Raw genomic sequence first — 20529 nt, forward strand, 5'->3', positions numbered from 1 at the left:
TCCAGAAGCTGCCCACCTTTTATTGGCTAGGAGCCCCTGGCAACCTGAATTGCTAGTGGCAGAGGCCAAGAAATTCACCAAAGCTCTGCCCCACACTTAGACTGAAAAAATGGGATAGCTCCCATTTCTGTTCATTTTAAAAAATATACTTTTTTCTCATTCATTGATTGGATGTTGACCACACTGGCAAGGCCAATATGTATTGCTCATTTCTAATGGCCCTGGATAAAGTGTGAAATAGCTTTTTGATTAGACCATTGCAGCCCTTGTGGTGTAGTTACACCATAATGCCGTCAAAAAGGGTATGAAGGAACAGCAATGTAACATCAAGTCGGGATGACCTATGGCATGGAGTGAACTTGCGGAAGGTAGTGTTTCCATCCTTCTGCTGCCCTTGTCCTTCGAGATGGTCCAGGGCTCAGCTTTGGAAGATGTTCTAGAAGGAACCTTGTGTGTTGCTGCTGTGAGTTTTGTAGTTGGTACATACCACTACATGTGTATCGGAGATGAAGGGAGTGAATATCGAAGGTGGCACTAATCAAGTGGCTTACTTTGTCCTGAATGGTGCCAAGCATCGTGAGTATTGATGGAGCTGCATCCATCCAGGCAAGTGGGGAGGATTCCATCCCACTCCTGACTTGTGCCGCTGTAGATAGTGGACAGGGTTTGGGAGTCAGTTGGTAAGTTAATCATTTCAGAATTCACAGTCAGTCATGATCACATTGAATGGGGAGTTGAGTCAATGAACTGAATGGCCTATGTCTGGCCATACATATTATGATCTAACCTTTGACCTGTTCTTGTAGCCACATTATTTAAGTGGCTGGTCCAGTTGAGTTTTGGTCAATGGTAACTCTAGGATGGTAATACCATTGAATGTCAAGGGGCGATAATAAGATTCTCTCTCCTGTTAGAGATGGGCATTATCTGGCACTTGTGTGGCATGAATATTACTCGTTATTTATCAGCCAAAGCCTATAAAATCAAAGTATTGGTAGAACAGAAGCCAGCCAGCGCAAGGGTGATGGTCACAGAATATGTAAGGTCGACCACTGGTTGTGTGGAAATATTAATGATTCGTGTTGGATCTTTCTGTCTAGGATGGAGAGGTTACTTCTATCGACTGGCAAGTGGAAAGAGACTATGATACTGGAAAAATGACCAGTAAGTGTGTAATGTTCCAAAATATTGGTGTCAAATGAGATGGTTCAGATTGAAAGATTTACAAAACAATGAAAGGCATGAGGTAAATATGGAAATAAACATCTGAACTAAAACTGAACACTCCTGGGATGTGAAGTGGGATTCTGTGGGTCCATCAGTGTCTGCAAAGAAAAAGGAAAAAGTTAATGGCACAGTTTGGCCTGACTTTTATTCTGGATTGATACAGGAAAGAGGGACAAGGTTTAAAAAGGTTCAGATAGTCATCAATATATTTCTTAGTGTGAACTCCAGGCTGATTTGGAGAGTGGGGTCCACACCAGTCAGTCTCATAGTGACATCAAGCATGGCAAGAAAAGTCCTAGACAGTGAGAACTTACATTTATATAGTGCCATTAGCATAGTGAAATGCAGGAGCATTATAAAACAAATTATAGTAATTAGAGATATTAAATCAAGGAACCACCAGCAGCAAAGCAGCTGGTATTAAGGACTGTCTGAAAGGAAGGAAGTGGGTTAGAGAAAACTGAAAGAACTGTGGATGCTATATAAATCAGAAACAAAATCAGAAATTACTGGAAAAGCTCAGCAGGTCTGGCAGCATCTGTGAAGAAAAATCTCAAATGAGTTAGAGAGGTGGTTTAAGCTCAATGCAGAGACTGAACATTTTCTCTGAATTTATGCTTTTACCACCTGCAGCCTGGGGGCATTATTTAATTTCACATGGACACTTTAGTATCAGAGAGACTTATGTCCCAGAGAGAAATCATACATCAGCCAATTTCTGACGCACATTGAAGGAAAGCCTTAGGCAAACAAGTAAATTCAGCTGGTTTATGGTTAAAGGTGGATAAATCCCCAGGACCTAATCAGGTGTACCCGAGAACTCTGTGGGAAGCTAGAGAAGTGATTGCTGGGCCTCTTGCTGAGATATTTGTATCATCGATAGTCACAGGTGAGGTGCCAGAAGACTGGAGGTTGGCAAACGTGGTGCCACTGTTTAAGAAGGGTGGCAAGGACAAGCCAGGGAACTATAGACTGGTGAGCCTGACCTCAGTGGTGGGCAAATTGTTGGAGGGAATCCTGAGGGACAGGATGTACATGTATTTGGAAAGGCAAGGACTGATTAGGGAAAGTCAACATGGCTTTGTGCGTGGGAAATCATGTCTCACAAACTTGATTGAGTTTTTTGATGAAGTAACAAAGAAGATTGATGAGGGCAGAGCAGTAGATGTGATCTATATGGACTTCAGTAAGGTGTTCGACAAGGTTCCCCATGGGAGACTGATTAGCAAGGTTAGATCTCATGGAGTACAGGGAGAACTAGCCATTTGGATACAGAACTGGCTCAAAGGTAGAAGACGGTGGTGGAGGGTTGTTTTTCAGACTGGAGGCCTGTGACCAGTGGAGTGCCACAAGGATCGATGCTGGGCCCTCTACTTTTTGTCATTTACATAAATGATTTGGATGTGAGCATAAGAGATACAGTTAGTAAGTTTGCAGATGACACCAAAATCGGAGGTGTAGTGGACATTGAGGAGGGTTACCTCAGATTACAACAGGATCTTGATCAGATGGGCCAACAGGCTGAGAATTGGCAAATGGAGTTTAATTCAGATAAATGCGAGGTGCTGCATTTTAGGAAAGCAAATCTTAGCAGGACTTATGCACTTAATGGTAAGGTCCTAGGAAGTGTTGCTGAACAAAGCGATCTTGGAGTGCAGGTTCATAGCTCCTTGAAAATGAAGTCACAGATAGATAGGATAGTGAAGAAGGCGTTTGGTATGCTTTCCTTTATTGGTCAGAGTATTGAGTACAGGAGTTGGGAGGTCATGTTGCGGCTGTACAGGACATTGGTTAGGCCACTGTTGGAATATTGCATGCAATTCTGGGCTCCTTCCTATCAGAAAGATGTTGTGAAACTTGAAAGGGTTCAGAAAAGATTTACAAGGATGTTGCCAGGGTTAGAGGATCTGAGCTACAGGGGGAGGCTGAACAGGCTGGGGATGCTTTCCCTGGAGCGTCGGAGGCTGAGGGGTAACCTTATAGAGGTTTACAAAATTATGAGGGGCATGGATAGGATAAATAGGCAAAGTCTTTTCCCTAGGGTCGGGGAGTCCAGAACTAGAGGGCATAAGTTTAGAGTGAGAGGGGAAAGATATAAAAGAGACCTAAGGGGCAACTTTTTCACACAGAGGGTGGTACGTGTATGGAATGAGCTGTCAGAGGAAGTGGTGGAGGCTGGTACAATTGCAACATTTAAGAGACATTTGGATGGGTATATGAATAGGAAGGATTTGGAGGGATATGGGCCGGGTGCTGGCAAGTGGGACTAGATTGGGTTGGGATATCTGGTCGGCATGGACAGGTTGGACCGCCAGGGAAAAGACCTTGCCTATTTACCCTATCCATACCCCTCAGCCTCCAATGCTCCAGGGAAAACAGCCCCAGCCTGTGCAGCCTTTCCCTATAGCTTAAATCCTCCAACCCTGGCAAGATACTTGGAAATCTTTTCTGAACCCTTGGGTTAGTAAGTTTACAGATGATACAAAGATCGGTGGAGTTGTGGATATTGTAGAAGGTTGTCAAACGATACAGCGGGACATAAATCAGTCGCATATATGGATGGAGAATGAAGTTTAATCTGGGTAGGTGTGAGGTGCTGCACTTTGAGAGGTCAAATGTTAAGGAAAAGCATACAGTTAATGGCAGGACTTTGAACAGCAGGAGGGATTTTGGGGTTCAAGTCCATAGTTTCCTGAAAGTGGCCACGTAAGTAGACAGGTTGGTAAATAAGACATATGGCATGCTTGCCTTTATTGGTCAGGGAATTCAGTACAAGAGTCAGGATGTCATGCTGCAGCTTTGGTTAGGCCACACTGAGAGTATTGTGTTCAATTCTGGTCGCCACATTACAGGAAGAATATGGAGGCTTTGGAGAGAGTGCAGAGGAGGTTTACCAGGATGCTGCCTGGATTAGAGCGTATGTGCTATAAGGAGAGGCTCGAGAAACTCGGGTTGCTTTCTCGAGAGCGGCAGGGGCTGAGGGGAGACTTGATGGAAGTTTATAAAATTATGAGATGTGTAGATCGGTCTGATGGTCAGAATGTTTTTCCCAGAGTTGAATTGTCTAAAACTAGGGGACATGCATTTAAGATGAGAGGGAGAAAGTTCAAAGGTGATGTGAGGAGCAGGTTTTTTACACAGAGAGTAGGAGGATGTGGAACACACTACCAGGGGTAGTGGTGGTGGAGACAGATATAATATGGGGTTTAAAGGGACTTTCAGATAAGCACATGAATATGCAAAGAATGGAAGGATATGGACCAAGGGATTAGTGTCATTTGGCGTCATGTTTAATACAACATTATGGACCGAAGGGCCCATTCCTATGCTGTACTGTTCTATGTTCTAATGTGATGTGTGGTTTCTCTGACCAAGCCAGCATGTATTACTTGGAGAAGGTTGTGGTGAGCTGCCTTCTTGAACTGCAGGAACACCCACAGTGCTGGCATGGACGGAGTTCCAGATGGTGGGTGCATCATTATTTCATCCACTTTCACATGCTTGCAGACATGCTGAGCTATATAATTATTTGAAGGTCTATGCACAATAGCTTGATTGTACAGATAGAACTCTCCAACAATGGATGGGAAACCCTAGCATTTGGTGGATTTAATAGGTTAACCTATGCTTTGCAACAAAGGCAACCACTTATTTATTTAGTTCCTAGCTTACAGCTGGTTAGGTAATCTCACTTCATTTATTTTCATGGAACTCATACTAACTTACTTCATCAGCATGTGTGCTGTTTCAATGCTATTTAAACTTTATCGACACTTACAGAATACTGAGAGGCCTGGGTAGAGTGGACTTGGAGAAGATGTTTCCATGAGCAAGAGAGACTAGGACCCGAGGGCACAGCCTCAGAGTGAAGGGGATATCCTTTAGAACTGAGATGAGGTGGAATTTCTTCAACCCAGAGGGTGGGCAAGCTGTGGAACGCCTCACCACAGAAGACTGTGAGGACCAAGTCATTAAGAAAGATTGGTAAAGGGATCAGGGTTACAGGGAGAAGGCAGGAGAATGGGGTTGAGAAATATATCAGCCATAATTGAATTAGTGGAGCAGACTCGATGGGTCGAATGGCCTAATTCAGTATTTATGGTCTTGACATAACATTAGTCTCTGTCCTTGGGCTCATCATCAAGAAACCCTAGTTAACGCTCTGGGGCAAGGGTTCAAATCTCACCACAGTAGCTGTTGGTATTTAAATGCCTTTAACAAAATCTGGGCTATAGACCTAGTCTCTTTGATGGTGACCAGTCTTCAATTAATGTAAAAACCCATCTAGTTCACTAATTCCTTTTGGGGAAGGAAACCGCCATCCTTTCCTGGTATGCCCTATATGTGACTCCTTCCCTGCAGATAAATGGATGACTCTTAACTGCCCTCTGAAAACGTTTTGCAAGCCACTTCATTCCAGGAGCAATAGAATTCAGCAGCAAATGTTGCCCCTGCCATGAAAAAGTAAAGACAAAAATATGCAAATATGCATGTTGTTTAATCACAATTACATCCAAACTCCTTTCAGCCACATGTACCTAATCATTAGAAGTTAACTTTTTACTTTAAGATGGAATGAATTTGATTGTGAAGATTTACAGTAATACTGAAAAAGCTTCATTCAAGACTCAGAATGTTAACTCTGTTTCTCTCTCACATACACACAGATGCTGCCAGAGCTGCTGAGTTTCTCCAGCATTATTTCAGATTTCCAGCATCCACACTGTATTGAGAAATACTGGACTTGCCAAATTTTGGAGCTAAAACACCCATACTGCACTCAATGTGTTTTTTCTTTGGTGAAAATCTGAATTTGTTATAACATACTTGTATTTAGCATGTGATATGTGTCAATATTACAGCCCCAAGACCAACTCATTGCTATCCAGTGCATGATGGTCCTGTAAACACAGTGCAAAGGTCACCATTCTTCCGAGATATTATTTTGACTGTAGGAGGTTGGACCTTTGCGATTTGGAGAGAAGATGTCACAGTGAGTAATTCCCATTTCAGTTTCTTTGCCCATGAGTTGAAAATTGGCTTCCAGTGTTAAGAATGCACCCAACTTTTATCAACTTTCTGTGATAACCTCCACCCATGTAACTCTGCAAGACACAGTCCCACAGCCACCTTTTTTATCAATGATCTTAATGCATGAGCAGGGTCAAAGTGTACCTTTGTTCACTGACAGCCCAGTATCCATCCTCCATGTCCGCTCACGCCTCCACACTCACACATCACTCTGACAGCATCTCTCAAACCCATAACTTCTCCCATAACGAGACATCTCTAGAAGGACAAGGGCAACAAGTACATGGGAACACCACCCACCTTCAAGCACTCATCATTCTGACTTGGAAGTATATCACCGCTCCTTCAGTGTTGCTGGGTCAAAATCCTGAAATTCCCTCCCTCAGGGTTTCCTCATAATCAGAAGCATTCCAGGAAGACAGCTCATCACCACCTTCTTCTCAAAAACAATGAGGGATGGGCAATAAATGGTATTCTAGCCGGTGATGCACATAAACAACACCATGTACACACCACCCTCCTTTATATAAACCACTTCCCGCAGACCCATAGATATACCCCAATGCACATGCACACACGCACGTATGTGTACACACACATGCACATACATGTCATACACACACACACATACGTGTGCACACACACACGCACACACACGTGCGCGCATACGTATACACACATGCATACGTATACACACACACGGATATGTATGCACACACACGCGCGCACACGCACGCGCATACGTGTGCACACGCGCGCATACGTATACACACACACATACATATGTATACACACGCATACGTATACACACACACACACGCATACGTATATGCACACACGCACACGTGCATACATATACACACACACACTCACACACACACACATACATATATACACACGCGCGCATACGTATACACACACACGCACGCACACACACTTGTAACATCTAAACAACACTTGGTTCTGTGGGTAGGTTAGAAAATTTGAGGTTATGATGCTTAGAGACTAGAAGGCAAAGAGGAGGCTTGATCAAGGTGTTCAAAATCATGAGATCTGGACAGAGTGTTACAGAATCACAGAATTGTTATGGTTAAAATTAAGGCCATTCAGCCCATCATATCTGGGATATCATGATGCCTGTGAGCATCATGACTAGGTGCCATTGTGCTGCTGTTTCAATGTAATCCTGCAAATTTGCTGACTGCTGTACATTCCCTCCTTATGGCCTTATGGTCTTAGAGAGTGGCAGGGAAAAGGTGACGGAAGACGGGGAGGTTAAATTGCTCATATGAAAATTGGACATGGATGGTGGAGTGACTGGCCTGTTCCTGTGCTGTCAGCTATGATTTGATCTACCAATGTATTATGAAACAGAGCAGCCTTGATAGTTATTATTCCATAAAAACATAAGACATAGGAGCAGAAATAAGGCCATTCAGCCTCAGTCTGCTCTGCCACTGGATCACAAATTTTTCAACCCCATTCTCCCACTTTCTCCATGTAACCCTTGATCCCCTTGGCAATTGAGAACCTATCTATCTCAGTCTTAAATATACTCAATGACCTGGCCTCCACAGCCTTCTATGGCAATAAATTCCATAGATTCTCCACTCTCTGTCTGAAGAAGTTTCTCCTTACCTCTGTTCTATAGGGTCTTCCCTTTATTCTAAGGCTGTACCCTCGGGTCCTAGTCTCTCCTGCCAATGGGAACATATTCCCAACATCCACTCTGTCCAAGCTGTTCAGTAAATTTCAATCAGCTCTCCCCTCATCCTGCTAAACTCTGCTGCCTAACCTGCTGTGCTTTAACCAGCAACACATTTTCAGCTCTGATCTCCAGCATCTGCAGACCTCACTTTTTACTCCACTGATATAAACCCAGGATCCTCAAATGTTTCTAATATGTTAAACCTTTCATAGCTGGGACTATTCTTATGAACCTCCTCTGGACTCACTCCAGGGCCAGTGTATCTTTCCTGAGATATGGGGCCCAAAATTGCTCACAACACTCTAAATGTGGCCTGTTCCTATATTCTTAAACTGAGATTGTGTTTAAATGACATTAAAGATGGCTCTCTCCAAGGTGTGGCATGCTGGGAGGAATTCGGTATCCTTTTGGTTTAGGTGAGGTTTCAATATTTGCCTTGTGACTCCCTGTCACCATTTTCCATTGAGAAGGTTCCTAGCCAGAGTAAAGCTTGCCAGAGTTACCAGAGTGAGTCACCACTTCACAGAGACACAATTGGAATTGTATTGAATTTCAGTGCTTGAGGTGACCCACGGACTTACAAAACCATCCCTTTGTCACCGGGGTTTGAATCTGAACCAAACAAAACCCTCAGATAGAAGTTTCCATTCTCTGCCAATGTGGAACTTGATCAGTCTGGAGTTTAGTCACTAATTAATCTCAAATCATGTAGCATGCGATGATGTTTAGACACAGCTGCAAAGTCGACAATGTGGCAAAGAGTGTTAACAAAATAACTCCATGCAAACATTGGGAAGATGCGATATTCTCCATTCAGTGGCATCACTCAGCATCTGGTGGGCTTGTGGGGTGTGGGAATGGGGTAGGAGGTGGGGGCTTTATGGCCAGAACAAGGAAGCACACTTTTCAAATTCATGTGTGAGTCGATGTCATTACCATGGTCCACTGGTGGAGAGTGATCCCTCCCCACAGAGCAAGGTCAGAGAGTGACCCCCCCCCCAGAGCAAGGTCAGGATGTGAACCCCCAGAGCAAGATCAGAAAGTGACCCCTCCCCCCCAGAGCAAGGTCAGGGTGTGAACCCCCAGAGCAAGATCAGAAAGTGACCCCCCCCCCACTAGCAAGGTCAGAAAGTGACCCCCCCCCCAGAGCAAGGTCAGGATGTGAACCCCCAGAGCAAGATCAGAAAGTGACCCCTCCCCCCCAGAGCAAGGTCAGGGTGTGAACCCCCAGAGCAAGATCAGAAAGTGACCCCCCCCCCACTAGCAAGGTCAGAAAGTGACCCCTCCCCCCCAGACCAAGGTCAGAGAGTGACCCCTACCCCCAGAGCAAGGTCAGAGAGTGACCCCGCATTAGAGGAAAGATGTGGATGTACTGGGGAGCATGCAGAAGTTTACACGAAGGGCTGTACAGCTGAGAGGCCTCTGTTGTGGTGCTGAATTGGGGAGGTTGGGACTGTTCTCCTGAGAGAGGTGGAGCCTAAAGAGGAGATCTGATGGGGCTTTTCAAAAACCATGAGTGGGCAGTATAGTGTAGATAGGGAGAAGCTGTTTCTGCTTGTGGAAGGATCAAGAACCAGAGAGGGCAGATTTTAAGTGTTCTTGCAAAAGAAGCAAATGTAAAGTTAGAAAGGTCTTTTTCACAGCGAGTAGTTCAGATCTGGAATGCACTGCCTGGAAACAGCCAGGTTCAGTTGTGACATTCTGGAGAGCATTGGCTGGTTATTTCAATAGAAACGTGCAGGGTCAAAGGGGAAAGGTCCGGGGGGCGTTGGCATTGAGTTAAAATATACAGGGAGCTAGTGAATGCATAATAGGCTGAATGGCCTCCATATGCATGGTAACAATTCTGTGATTCTCTGGATAGCACTGGGTGAGGGTCCGGGTAACAGTATGTTAGATGCGTTCAAGTGAATGGAGGCTGGGGGATGGGATTCCAAACCAGGGCACTATTGAAATCTTTTACCCAAAGGTAACAGATGCACAGCTGGGGGTTAAGAAGCAGGTGAACCTGCACTTTATGAATAGGAGATTTGAAAAGGCTGGGTTACTGTGTATGGGGTCCAGAGTCTGTGCTGTATGTTTGTGCTTGTGGTGGTTGTAAAAGTGATCTGGTTTGCTTCCCTGTTCCTCCTCAGCTGGGACCCCTCCTACACTCAGCGTGTGCGACAAAACGCTGCACAACCGGTCACTGGTCACTCACCCGACCAGGCGTGGTCATCATCGGGAAGGAGGACGGCAACATTGATATTTGGGATTTACTTGAAAAAACCCATGAGCCCTCACAGACACAGAATATTTCTTCAGTTGCAATAAGTTGCATCAAGCCCTGGATTATCTCACGTACGTATTGTTTCATCAGAAAGCAGCTAACCAATGCAATGTGTTCAAAGCTTGTGTCTGGATGTTGTATGAACAAAAACAGTTTATATTAGAAGGTGATGGAAGGTGTCATCAACAGAGCTTATCAAACAGCACTTACTCAGCAATAACCTGCTCAGTGACACTCAGTTTAGGTTCCATCAGGGTCACTCAGCTCCTGACCTCATTACAGCCTTCATTCAACATAGACAAAAGAGCTGAACTCCAGAGGTGAGGTGAGAGTGACAGCCCTCGACATCAAGGCCACATTCGACTGAGTGTGGCATCAAGGGGCCCAGGCAAAACTGGAATCAATGGGTATTGGGGGCAAACTCTCCGCTGGTTAGAATCATACCTCACGCACAGGAAGGTGGTTGTGGTTGTTGGAGGTCAGTCTCTGTGGATGGGTCCTGGCTATCTGGGGAAGCAGCGGGTGGTCAGACTGCTACAGCTTCTAGTCAACGAAGGCGATGGTGCCCCACATCCCCGTCTGCTGCTCCTGGTTCTCCCGGTGTGCATGGACAGAAATTCTGCAGACATCACAGGGTCCTCCACTGCCTGAAGCTGAGCAGGTGCCTGCTCTCCCTCAGCCTCCTGCACTGTTTCTCCCTCTGCCAAGTGCGGAGCTGTCATGGTGAGGTGTTTCCAGCCTCACTTAAGTATGACATTGGCACCAAGGGGACAGTATCTCGACCGGTAGGGGGTTGCAGGAGGTGGCCTTGCCAATGCTTCCTCTCAGACCTCAGAGCTCTTGGAGGGTGGGTAACTGGCCTGGACCAGGCATCACATTCCGCAACCCCCTGCCTCCTGCCAACCAAACAGGCCCTTTCTGTCTCATTGAGGGAATACAGTGGGTTTCACAGCTCGCAATGCAACATCTCCCGGGGCTGGGGGCAGTGGGCAGCATGGAGAATATGTGATGTGGGAAGGTGGGGGTGGTGGGATGGGTGACAGTGAGTGAGGGAAAATGTTGCAGGTAATAGTGAAAGTGGCAGAGCCCTGGTGAGATCTGCATGCAGTATCAGAAACAAAGTGCTTGTGAGCACTCAGATAGAGTGGGTGTGAGCTGGTGAGAGAGAGAGAGAACACTCAGATAGGGTGGGTGTGAGCTGGTGAGAGAGAGAGAGCACTCAGATAGAGTGGGTGTGAGCTGGTGAGAGAGAAAGAGAGCACTCAATAGAGTGGGTGTGAGATGGTGAGAGAGAGCGCACTCAGATAGAGTGGATGTGAGATGGTGAGAAAGAGAAAGAGAGAGCGCACTCAGAGTGGGTGTAAGATGGTGAGAGAGAGCGTACTCAGATAGAATGGGTGTGAGATGGTCAGAGAGAGAGAGAGAGCGCACTCAGATAGAGTGGGTGTGAGATGGTGAGAGAGAGCGCACTCAGATAGAGTGGGTGTGAGATGGTGAGAGAGGGAGAGAGAGAGCACACTCAGATAGAGTGGGTGTGAGATGGTGAGAGAGAGCGCACTCTGATAGAGTGGGTGTGAGATGGTGAGAGAGGGAGAGAGAGAGCACACTCAGTTAGAGTGGGTGTGAGATGGTGAGAGAGAGCGCACACAGATGGAATGGATGTGAGATGGTGAGAGAGAGAGCGCACTCAGATAGAGTGAGTGTGAGAGGGTGAGAGAGAGAGAGAGAGAGCACACTCAGATAGAGTGGGTGTGAGATGGTGAGAGAGAGCGCACTCAGATAGAGTGGGTGTGAGATGGTGAGAGAGGGAGAGAGAGAGCACACTCAGATAGAGTGGGTGTGCGATGGTGAGAGAGGGAGAGAGAGAGCACACTCAGGTAGAGTGGATGTGAGATGGTGAGAGAGGGAGAGAGAGAGCACACTCAGGTAGAGTGGGTGTGAGATGGTGAGAGAGGGAGAGAGAGAGCACACTCAGATAGAGTGGGTGTGAGATGGTGAGAGAGAGCGCACTCAGATAGAGTGGGTGTGAGATGGTGAGAGAGGGAGAGAGAGCACACTCAGATAGAGTGGGTGTGCGATGGTGAGACAGGGAGAGAGAGAGCACACTCAGGTAGAGTGGGTGTGAGATGGTGAGAGAGGGAGAGAGAGAGAGCACACTCAGGTAGAGTGGGTGTGAGATGGTGAGAGAGAGCGCACACAGATAGAATGGGTGTGAGATGGTGTGAGAGAGAGAGAGACAGAGCGCACTCAGAGTGGGTGTGAGCTGGTGAGAGAGAGAGAGAGAGAGCACTCAGATAGAGTGGGTGTGAGATGGTGAGAGAGAGCGCACACAGATAGAGTGGGTGTGAGCTGGTGTGAGAGAGCACTCAGGTAGAGTGGGTGTGAAATGGTGGGAGAGCACTCAGCCCAGTGGAGTGGAGATGGTCATTGACCTTCTCACAGTGTGCCTGGCCATTCCTCCTCACTATGGAGATGGCACTGACCTCGACTCAAGTGGCCAGGGCTGTTGGCATGATACTCCTCCTCTGCACCACCCCCTCAACCCGGAGAATCACGGTGCCATCTGTCCCTTCACCTGGAGATGGTCTTGACTGAGGAGAGTCATTTTGGAATGCCAGTGCCCATCTATTGGCATAATGGCCTTTTGAAGATGGCACAGACAGGAGAGAGAGTGGTGAGTTTTTCCAGGAACAGGGCGTGGTACTGAAATTGGAGTTGAGAGATGCTGCAGGGAACACGGTAGGTAGTTAATGAGGGAAGCTCAGTAAGTTACAGTGAGAAAACTCACTGAGAACTCACAAGAAACCCTCCAAAAAGCTCAACGCAACTCAGAAACCAAAAAAAAAAGTAATATTCAGCCGGTCGACTGAATGATTGGCTTGGAGCCTGTATCCCTAAGGCATTGTGATCTTGGAACACATTGGCCCTGTAATTGGATCACTGCTGCTCAAGGTTAGCTAGACCTGCTCCCAGCATGTGCCAAAACTTAAAATGACACAGAGCTCAGTGCTTTAACCTACAAACCAGTGAAATGCAATCTCGATACTTAAAATTACATTGAGGTTATCATTGTGTATAGTCAACAGTTGGAATATTTGCACGTTCCCCCTGTCCGACCTAATCTGTGTTTTTCATTAGTGAGGCAACATTTACTGGCCGTATCTGATGACTTTGGTACATTGCACATTCTGGAGGTGCCCTGGGCTTTACGACATCCACTAACGCAAGAGGTCAGTGAACAGATCTTATTACTATTATCGCATTGCTATATTTTGATTGAAAACAAATACAAGTTTTTGCAAGTAATTGATCTATCCCCTGAAGCACTCCCCATTGCTCATGTGAACCTGCATTGTCTCAGTGGAGTGGGGCTGTGTTAAGGTCTGGCATTATGCAGTCTGATGCAGTTACCCACACTGGTCGCAACCCAATACCCTCACAATAAAAAACACATTTGGAGTTCACCCTGCTCCACTGAAAACTGATCTGTGAAATGTAGTTACTGTCACCAGTAGCCAAGTTCTAGTCCTGCAAAGGAGGATTTATATTTATGGAGCATCATCTGGATTGGAAACGTTAATTCTGTGTCTCTGTCCACAGATACTGCCTGACTCACCGAGGTTCTCCACTGTTCTCTCTATCTGTCTTAGAATTCCAGCATTCACAGTACCTTGCTCTTATTATATTTATATGGAACCTTTTCACAATCCCATTCTATTCCAAACCATTTTCCAGAATTATTTTCATTGAGTACCATAAAGGTCCAACTATCTCAACCTCTTCCCTCGCCTGAGGTGTGGTGAGCTTCAGGTTAAAGCCCCACCACTCATCTGTCTCTCTAATGAGAGAGCAATGCCATGGGACTCGAATGACTTTACCTTAATGCATTATGAAGATAATGCTTCCTGAGAGATACTCATTCTTTCAAAACAGGAAATGTGTCAGCCATTATGTGCACAGCAAGGTCTCACAGCAGCAACATGATAATGAAACCGTAATAGTGCTGCCTATCCCTAATTGCCCTTGAATTGAGGGCAGTTAAGAATCAACCACATTGCTGTGGGTCTGGAGTCACGTGTACCCAGACTGGGTAGGGATGGCAGATTAAAAACTGAAAGTCGTGTGACACCAGGTTATAGTCCAACAGATTTATTTGAAATCACAAGCTTTCAGAGAACCGTCCCTTCGTCACTCCACTGGACGAGTGGGTGACTTCTGACCTTGCCCACTCCAGTCCAACACTGGCATCTGCACATCATAAAAACTGAAAGAATTGCGGATGCTGGAAATCAGAAACAAAGCAAGTTTTGAGAGGATTTGTAGCTCAGGTTGAGGTTCTGGATGTAGGTTTGCTCACTGAGCTGAAAGGTTCACTTCCTGACGTTTCGTTACCCTACAAGGTAACATCTTCAGTGGGCCTCATGTGAAGCAAAGAAACCCAAACATATAAATAGAAAGCAGGAATTTTCAGCATTGCTTCGCATGAGGCCCACTGAAGATGTTATCTAGTAGGGTAACAAAACGTCTGGAAATGAACCTTCCAGCTCAGTGAGCAAACTTACATCCAAAATCAGAAACAAAATCAGAAATTGCTGGAAAAGCTCAGTAGGTCTAGCAGCATCTGTGGAGAGAAATCAGAATCAATGTTTTGGGTCCAATGGCCCTACTTCAGAAGTCCCATACAGTTTTTAATAAGGATAACAGATTTCCTTCCCTCTCAAATATACTGAACCAGACGATGATAGTTATCATGGTTGCCATCACTGAGGCTAAATTTCAATTCTGAAATTTTCCAAGTGAATTCCACAATGTGCAGTGCTGAGATTTGAACCCAGCTCTCCAGTGTATTCTCCAGGGCTGCTGTGTCACCAGTGTGGGGTGGTGGCATTAACATTGTGGCATAATCTCCCCTGGATCAAACAATGGTATGTCCAGCACCCTGGGACTATTAGCCGAGATTCTAGACTGAAGTGAGGCATGAACTCTCGATTATCACAAACAGCCAGTGCTATAGAGTCACAGCTCTAGACCCAGGCAGGAAAGTATGTATTAAGTATGATGACATCAAATGGGGACAGACTTGTGACCAACAATGGGACCACTGTTTTTGGATCAGTGGTGCTGGAAGAGCACAGCAGCTCAGGCAGCATCCAAGGAGCAGTAAAATCGACATTTTGGGCAAAAGCCCTTCATCAGGAATAAAAGCTTTTATTCCTGATGAAGGGCTTTTGCCCGAAGCGTTGATTTTGCTGCTCTTCGGATGCTGCCTGAACTGCTGTGCTCTTCCAGCACCTCTAATCCAGAATCTGGTTTCCAGCATCTGCAGTCATTGTGTTTACCTAATGGGACCACTGTGTCTATCAGATTACTTCCTGACTCTCACTGGCCTGGTTATCATGTGAAATATAATCCCTTCAGTGGAAGAGGGAGGAATATCAATTAATATTGATCTGCGCCTAGGGGAGCAGGAAGGTGGAAGCCAGAAGTGAGTGTGGGTAGGTGGAGGAATGGTGCCCATTGTATGTATTTTCCAGTAATCCGAACATCATTGCTTCTAGCTAACAAGTTACTGCATATTGTACTGCTAGGCTACAATGTCAGGAACTGGATTGGACCAATCTGAACTATATTTGGGTGAAAGAATAATTAGTTGTTATAAAAAAGGATATAGACAGATTTTTAATTAGTAATAGGTTAAAGGGTTATGGGGAGTGGGCAGGAAAGTGAAGTTGAGTTTGAGATAAGATCAGCCATGATAAAGTAGATTGTGGGGCTGAATGGCCTACCCCTGCCCCTGGTTTTAATGTTCTTATCAAAGTTGTTAAAGTTGGTGGGATTGTTTAGCTCAGTTGACTAGATGGCTGGTTTGTGAACTTTAACAGCATGGGTTCAGTTCCCACACGGACTGAGGTTACCACAAAGGACACTCCCCTCACCTGAGGCAGGTTAAGCCACCACCAATCATCTCTCTCTCTCTCATGAGAACACAGCTCTATGGTCTGATGAATTTATCTTAAAACTGTTAAGGATCAGAAGTCCCTCTGTGAAAGAAAAAGATGAAAGAATAATTTTGAGAGGGTTTGCCTGATCTGACAATCTGAAATTGGGTGAAGCGCTGAGCTCAGGGTTACGTTCTCTTTCTGGTTTGACTATTATGTGGAGAGCCACAGCCTCTCAGTTCAGATAAGGAGGAACCTGGGGGTGCTACAGGACATCTTACATGAGAACAGCTTACAAAACGTTGGGAGACAATAAGAGTCCTGATGAAGGGTTATGCCCAAAAATGTTGACTCTCTTGCTCCTCAGATGCTGCCTGACCTGCTGTGCTTTTCTAGCTCCACACTTTATCAACTCTGGCTCTCCAACATCTGCAGTCCTCACTGTCTTCTAGACAAAGATAGTAAGAAATCGACTCGTTTGGAAAGCTCGTAATGACTCAAACAAATCTTCACTTAAAAGAAACATCTTTCTTCTCCAGAAACCTAACATTGAAGCTTACTTTGAAAGAGAAGTTAAACGGCTGGAATATTTTGAAGCCAGAAAAATATTGAGAAGTGAAAAGAAGGAGCAGCCAGAGGAAGAGAAAGCGGTGAGCAAAATACGTTGGTCCTTTGAAAGCATTTACAACGCACCTCTGAAAAAAAACGCCCAAAGCTTATTACTTACCACCGCACACAAATACACATCTGTTTCCCTTTAACGTTTAATGCCTGCCATTATTTATTTATATTGCTGGAACTCAGGATCTCAGTGAGTGCAAACACCACTGCAGCCAAATCAATGGGGTAATTATGGCTTTAATTTACTCTGCAAATACAGTATTTTCTCAGTGTAAAACTTTATGAGGTATGTGGAACTCTTTAAACCCCATAGGGATGCTGCCCTTTGCTGGTTGTAATGGTACAGCAAGTTATTGGAGAGGGAGCTTAGAGGGTGGCACAGTGGTTAGCACTGCTGTCTCACAGCGTGAGGGACCTGGGTTCGATTCCAGTCCTTGGGCAGACTGCTCTATGTGGAGTTTCCATATTTTCCTCCTACAATCCAAAAAAATGTGAAGGTGGATTAATCATGGGGAATATAGGGTAGGGAGTGATTCTGGTGGCATGCACTTCAGAGGGTTGGTGCAGACTTGATGGGCCAAATGGCCTCTTCTGGAATACTGTGCCTTGTTCTGGTCTCCTCCTCCTCCAAGAAAGGACATTTCTGGCCGGGGCGGGGAGGTGTGTGACTGATTCCTGGGATTGGGAGGACTGATGTGCGACGTGGGATTGGATCTGTTAGGACTATGTTCACTGGAGTTAAGAAGAATGGGGACAGGGGGTAAATCTCATAGACACCTATAAAATTCTAACATGATTAAACAGGGTAAATGTAGGAGACATCAAATCCATAGAGTATGGAAGCAGGCCATTCAGTCCACACTGACCCTTCAACAAGCATTCCACTCAGGCCAACCCCATACCCTATCCCTGTAATACTGCATTTTCCCATGGTTAACCCACATGACCTGCACATCTTTGGATTGTGGGAGGAAACTGAACCACCCGGAGGAAACCCACACAGACACGGGGAGAATGTGCAAACTCCACACAGACAGTCACCCGAGGCTGGAATTGAACCTGGGTCTCCAGGCGTTGTGAGGCAGCATAAAGTCAGAGAGATGTACAGCATAGAAACAGATTAGATTAGATTTTCTACAGTGAAAACAGGCCCTTCGGCCCAGCAAGTCCACACTGCCCCTCCAAAGAGAAACCCACCCAAACCCATTCCCCTACCCTATATTTACCCCTGACTAACACACCTAACACTGTGGGCAATTTTAGCATGGCCAATTCACCTAGCCTGCACATCTGTGGATTGTGGGAGGAAACCAGAGCACCCGGAGGAAACCCACACAGACAGGGGGAGATTGTGCAAACTCCACACAGACAGACAGGAATTGAACCCAGGACCCTGGTGCTGTGAGGCAGCTGTGCTAACCACTGAGCCACCATGCAATTCATCCATACTGACCAGATATCCTAACTTAATCTAGTCCCATTTGCCAGCACTTGGCCCATATCCCTCCAAACCCTTCCTATTCAAATACCCATCCAGATGCCTTTTGAATGCTGTAATTGTACCAGCCTCCACCACTTCCTCTGGCAGCTCATTCCATACACACACCACTCTGTGTGAAAAAGTTATCCCTTAGATCCCTTTTAAACCTTTAAGTGCTAACTACTGAGCCATTGTATTTCCCCTGAACACCATTCCTGATGGTGAGAGTCTAGGATAGGGGTCACAGTCTAAGGTCGGCCATTGAGGACTGAGATGAGGAGAAATTTCCTCACCCAGAGAGTGAGGAGCCTGTGGGATTCTCTGCCTCAGAAAGTGGTTGAGGCCAAAACATTGAATATCTTCAAGAAGGAGTTAGATCTAGTTCTTAGATGAAAGGGTGTAGGGAGAAAGTTGGAACAGGGGACTGAGCTGGATGATCAGCCATGATTGTATTAATGGGAGGGCCAACTTGAGGGGCTGAATGGCCTACCCTTCCAGTTTTCAATATTTCTATATTTCATACTGTTGTCGATGGAATTTCCAACAGGCCCGGGAGAAAGTGAGGACTGAAAGTGCTGGAGATCAGAGTCAAAAACTGTGGTGCTGGAAAGGCATAGCAAGTCAGGCAGCATTTGAGGAGCAGGAGAGTTGATGTTTTGAGCATAAGTTCTTCAGGAATGGGCATCTCCTCAGATGCTGCCTCACTGGCTGTGCTTTAACAACACCACACTTTCCAACAGGCCATTCATGCCTGAAATGAGCATTGAATAAAATTTGTTAACAACAGAGGACCCAAATTAAAAATCAGAGGTAAAAGAACCAGGGCAAGATTTGAACTCATTTAAAACGCGTTCACCTATGACCCTTCAGGAAATTAGTCAGCATTTTCATCGCAAGTTTTTGGCCTGTAAAGTGACCAGGTGTCAATCTTGTTCAGGGAGAGAATATAAAAAGGAATGTAGATCTCAGAATGAATTTCAGAACAGTTGGTGGGTCTGAAGCACGATAAAAGAAATATGTTTTTATTTCACAACGTTTATGTTCTCCTGTTGCAGCCACCCATCGCTGTGGTAAAGACAGTGGAAGAAGTGGAGGAGGAGTTAAAAAAGGAATATGGAGTTTACCTCCAGGAAGAGAAGAAAATCATCTTTGCTCAACTTGGGAAAATGTGAGGGAGGGTGAAGAATCTTTGGTATACTTTTTTATTAAAAAATAATCTGATTAACAACAGCAGTATCACAACGGTGTCATCAGTGCAAAATAATCTTGCGTTGACTCATGTTTAATTTCTTTTGTTTTCCCATAAGGGTTCATCACTGAACCTATTCACAAGAGGCTGCCAAAGGAAGATAAACATTTATTGCACAAACAAAAATGCGAACTATCTTATACTATCCAAGAACTATTTGAAACATTCACGTTACAATTATCAAAAATAAATTTTGACTCTTTCTACCCTGACAACCTTATGGAGAGCCAGCCTCCATGAAGAGTCATTCTTATCTCCACTCCAAAAACTTTTGTTCATCTGGCAAGACTGTAGTCAGTTCCTTTTCAGAGGATCACCATAGTGACTTGATGTGATTTTCTTGAGTTAATATCTTTTCCTGAGATGCTTAAATTAGCTGCTAATTGAGCTCACTTATTGCTAAACATGGGTTTTCTCAACCATATTTTTAACAGTTTTACAGGCTGTCTTTCCGTCTGAAATCACCATAAACTTCTGTTGCTCACTTTCTTCTCGGTAACACTGGATTTCTCCCCCAGCGCTGACTGCTTCGACTGTTAATAACCGCATCTATTCTCAAGGACCTTGTTCTCTGAATGAACCGGTTTCTGTTGTCGTGACTCGCTGGGATTGTGTAGCAGAAATCAAACCTTGCCATTCCAGAGACATCACAAGTATGAAATTTAATTAAACTGTTAAATTGCCCTAAATTTCTAATTCATTTCATCATTAACAATAAAATCATTGCTTTTAAGAAATTAGATGATATAAACATGAATTGCTAACTTATAAATCTAAACTTAAGCTCTTCCCTTTATTGAATTCACATGGTCATGTCTTGTATCTTTGTATCTATGTTTGCAAAGATACAAGACATGACCATGTGTAGTACTGTAGATGGAAAAAGAAAATAATAGTCAGATGTGCACAGTTCTGGCACCATTTCAGAATCAATAACAAGAGGGCATAGTGCAAGGGTAAGAATATTCAAAGGGATTTGAGACAAAACCTTTTCACTCAGTGGGT

The 20529-nt window shown here is 45.1% G+C and overlaps 1 protein-coding gene across 1 annotated transcript in view; it reads left to right on the forward strand.

Moving 5' to 3' along the window:
- Window positions 1-19447, forward strand: part of dnai3 (dynein axonemal intermediate chain 3) — a 117066-nt gene extending 97619 nt beyond the window's left edge. The window contains exons 17-22 of the mRNA XM_060829623.1: window positions 1101-1164; window positions 6090-6220; window positions 10102-10306; window positions 13374-13465; window positions 16714-16824; window positions 19331-19447. Of these exons, the coding sequence (XP_060685606.1) occupies window positions 1101-1164; window positions 6090-6220; window positions 10102-10306; window positions 13374-13465; window positions 16714-16824; window positions 19331-19447 (720 nt within the window). The remainder of the gene's footprint in view (window positions 1-1100; window positions 1165-6089; window positions 6221-10101; window positions 10307-13373; window positions 13466-16713; window positions 16825-19330) is intronic.
- The last annotated feature ends 1082 nt before the right edge of the window (window positions 19448-20529 follow it).

This window comes from Hemiscyllium ocellatum, chromosome 9 (genome assembly GCF_020745735.1).
Source record: "Hemiscyllium ocellatum isolate sHemOce1 chromosome 9, sHemOce1.pat.X.cur, whole genome shotgun sequence".
Lineage (NCBI taxonomy): Eukaryota > Metazoa > Chordata > Chondrichthyes > Orectolobiformes > Hemiscylliidae > Hemiscyllium > Hemiscyllium ocellatum.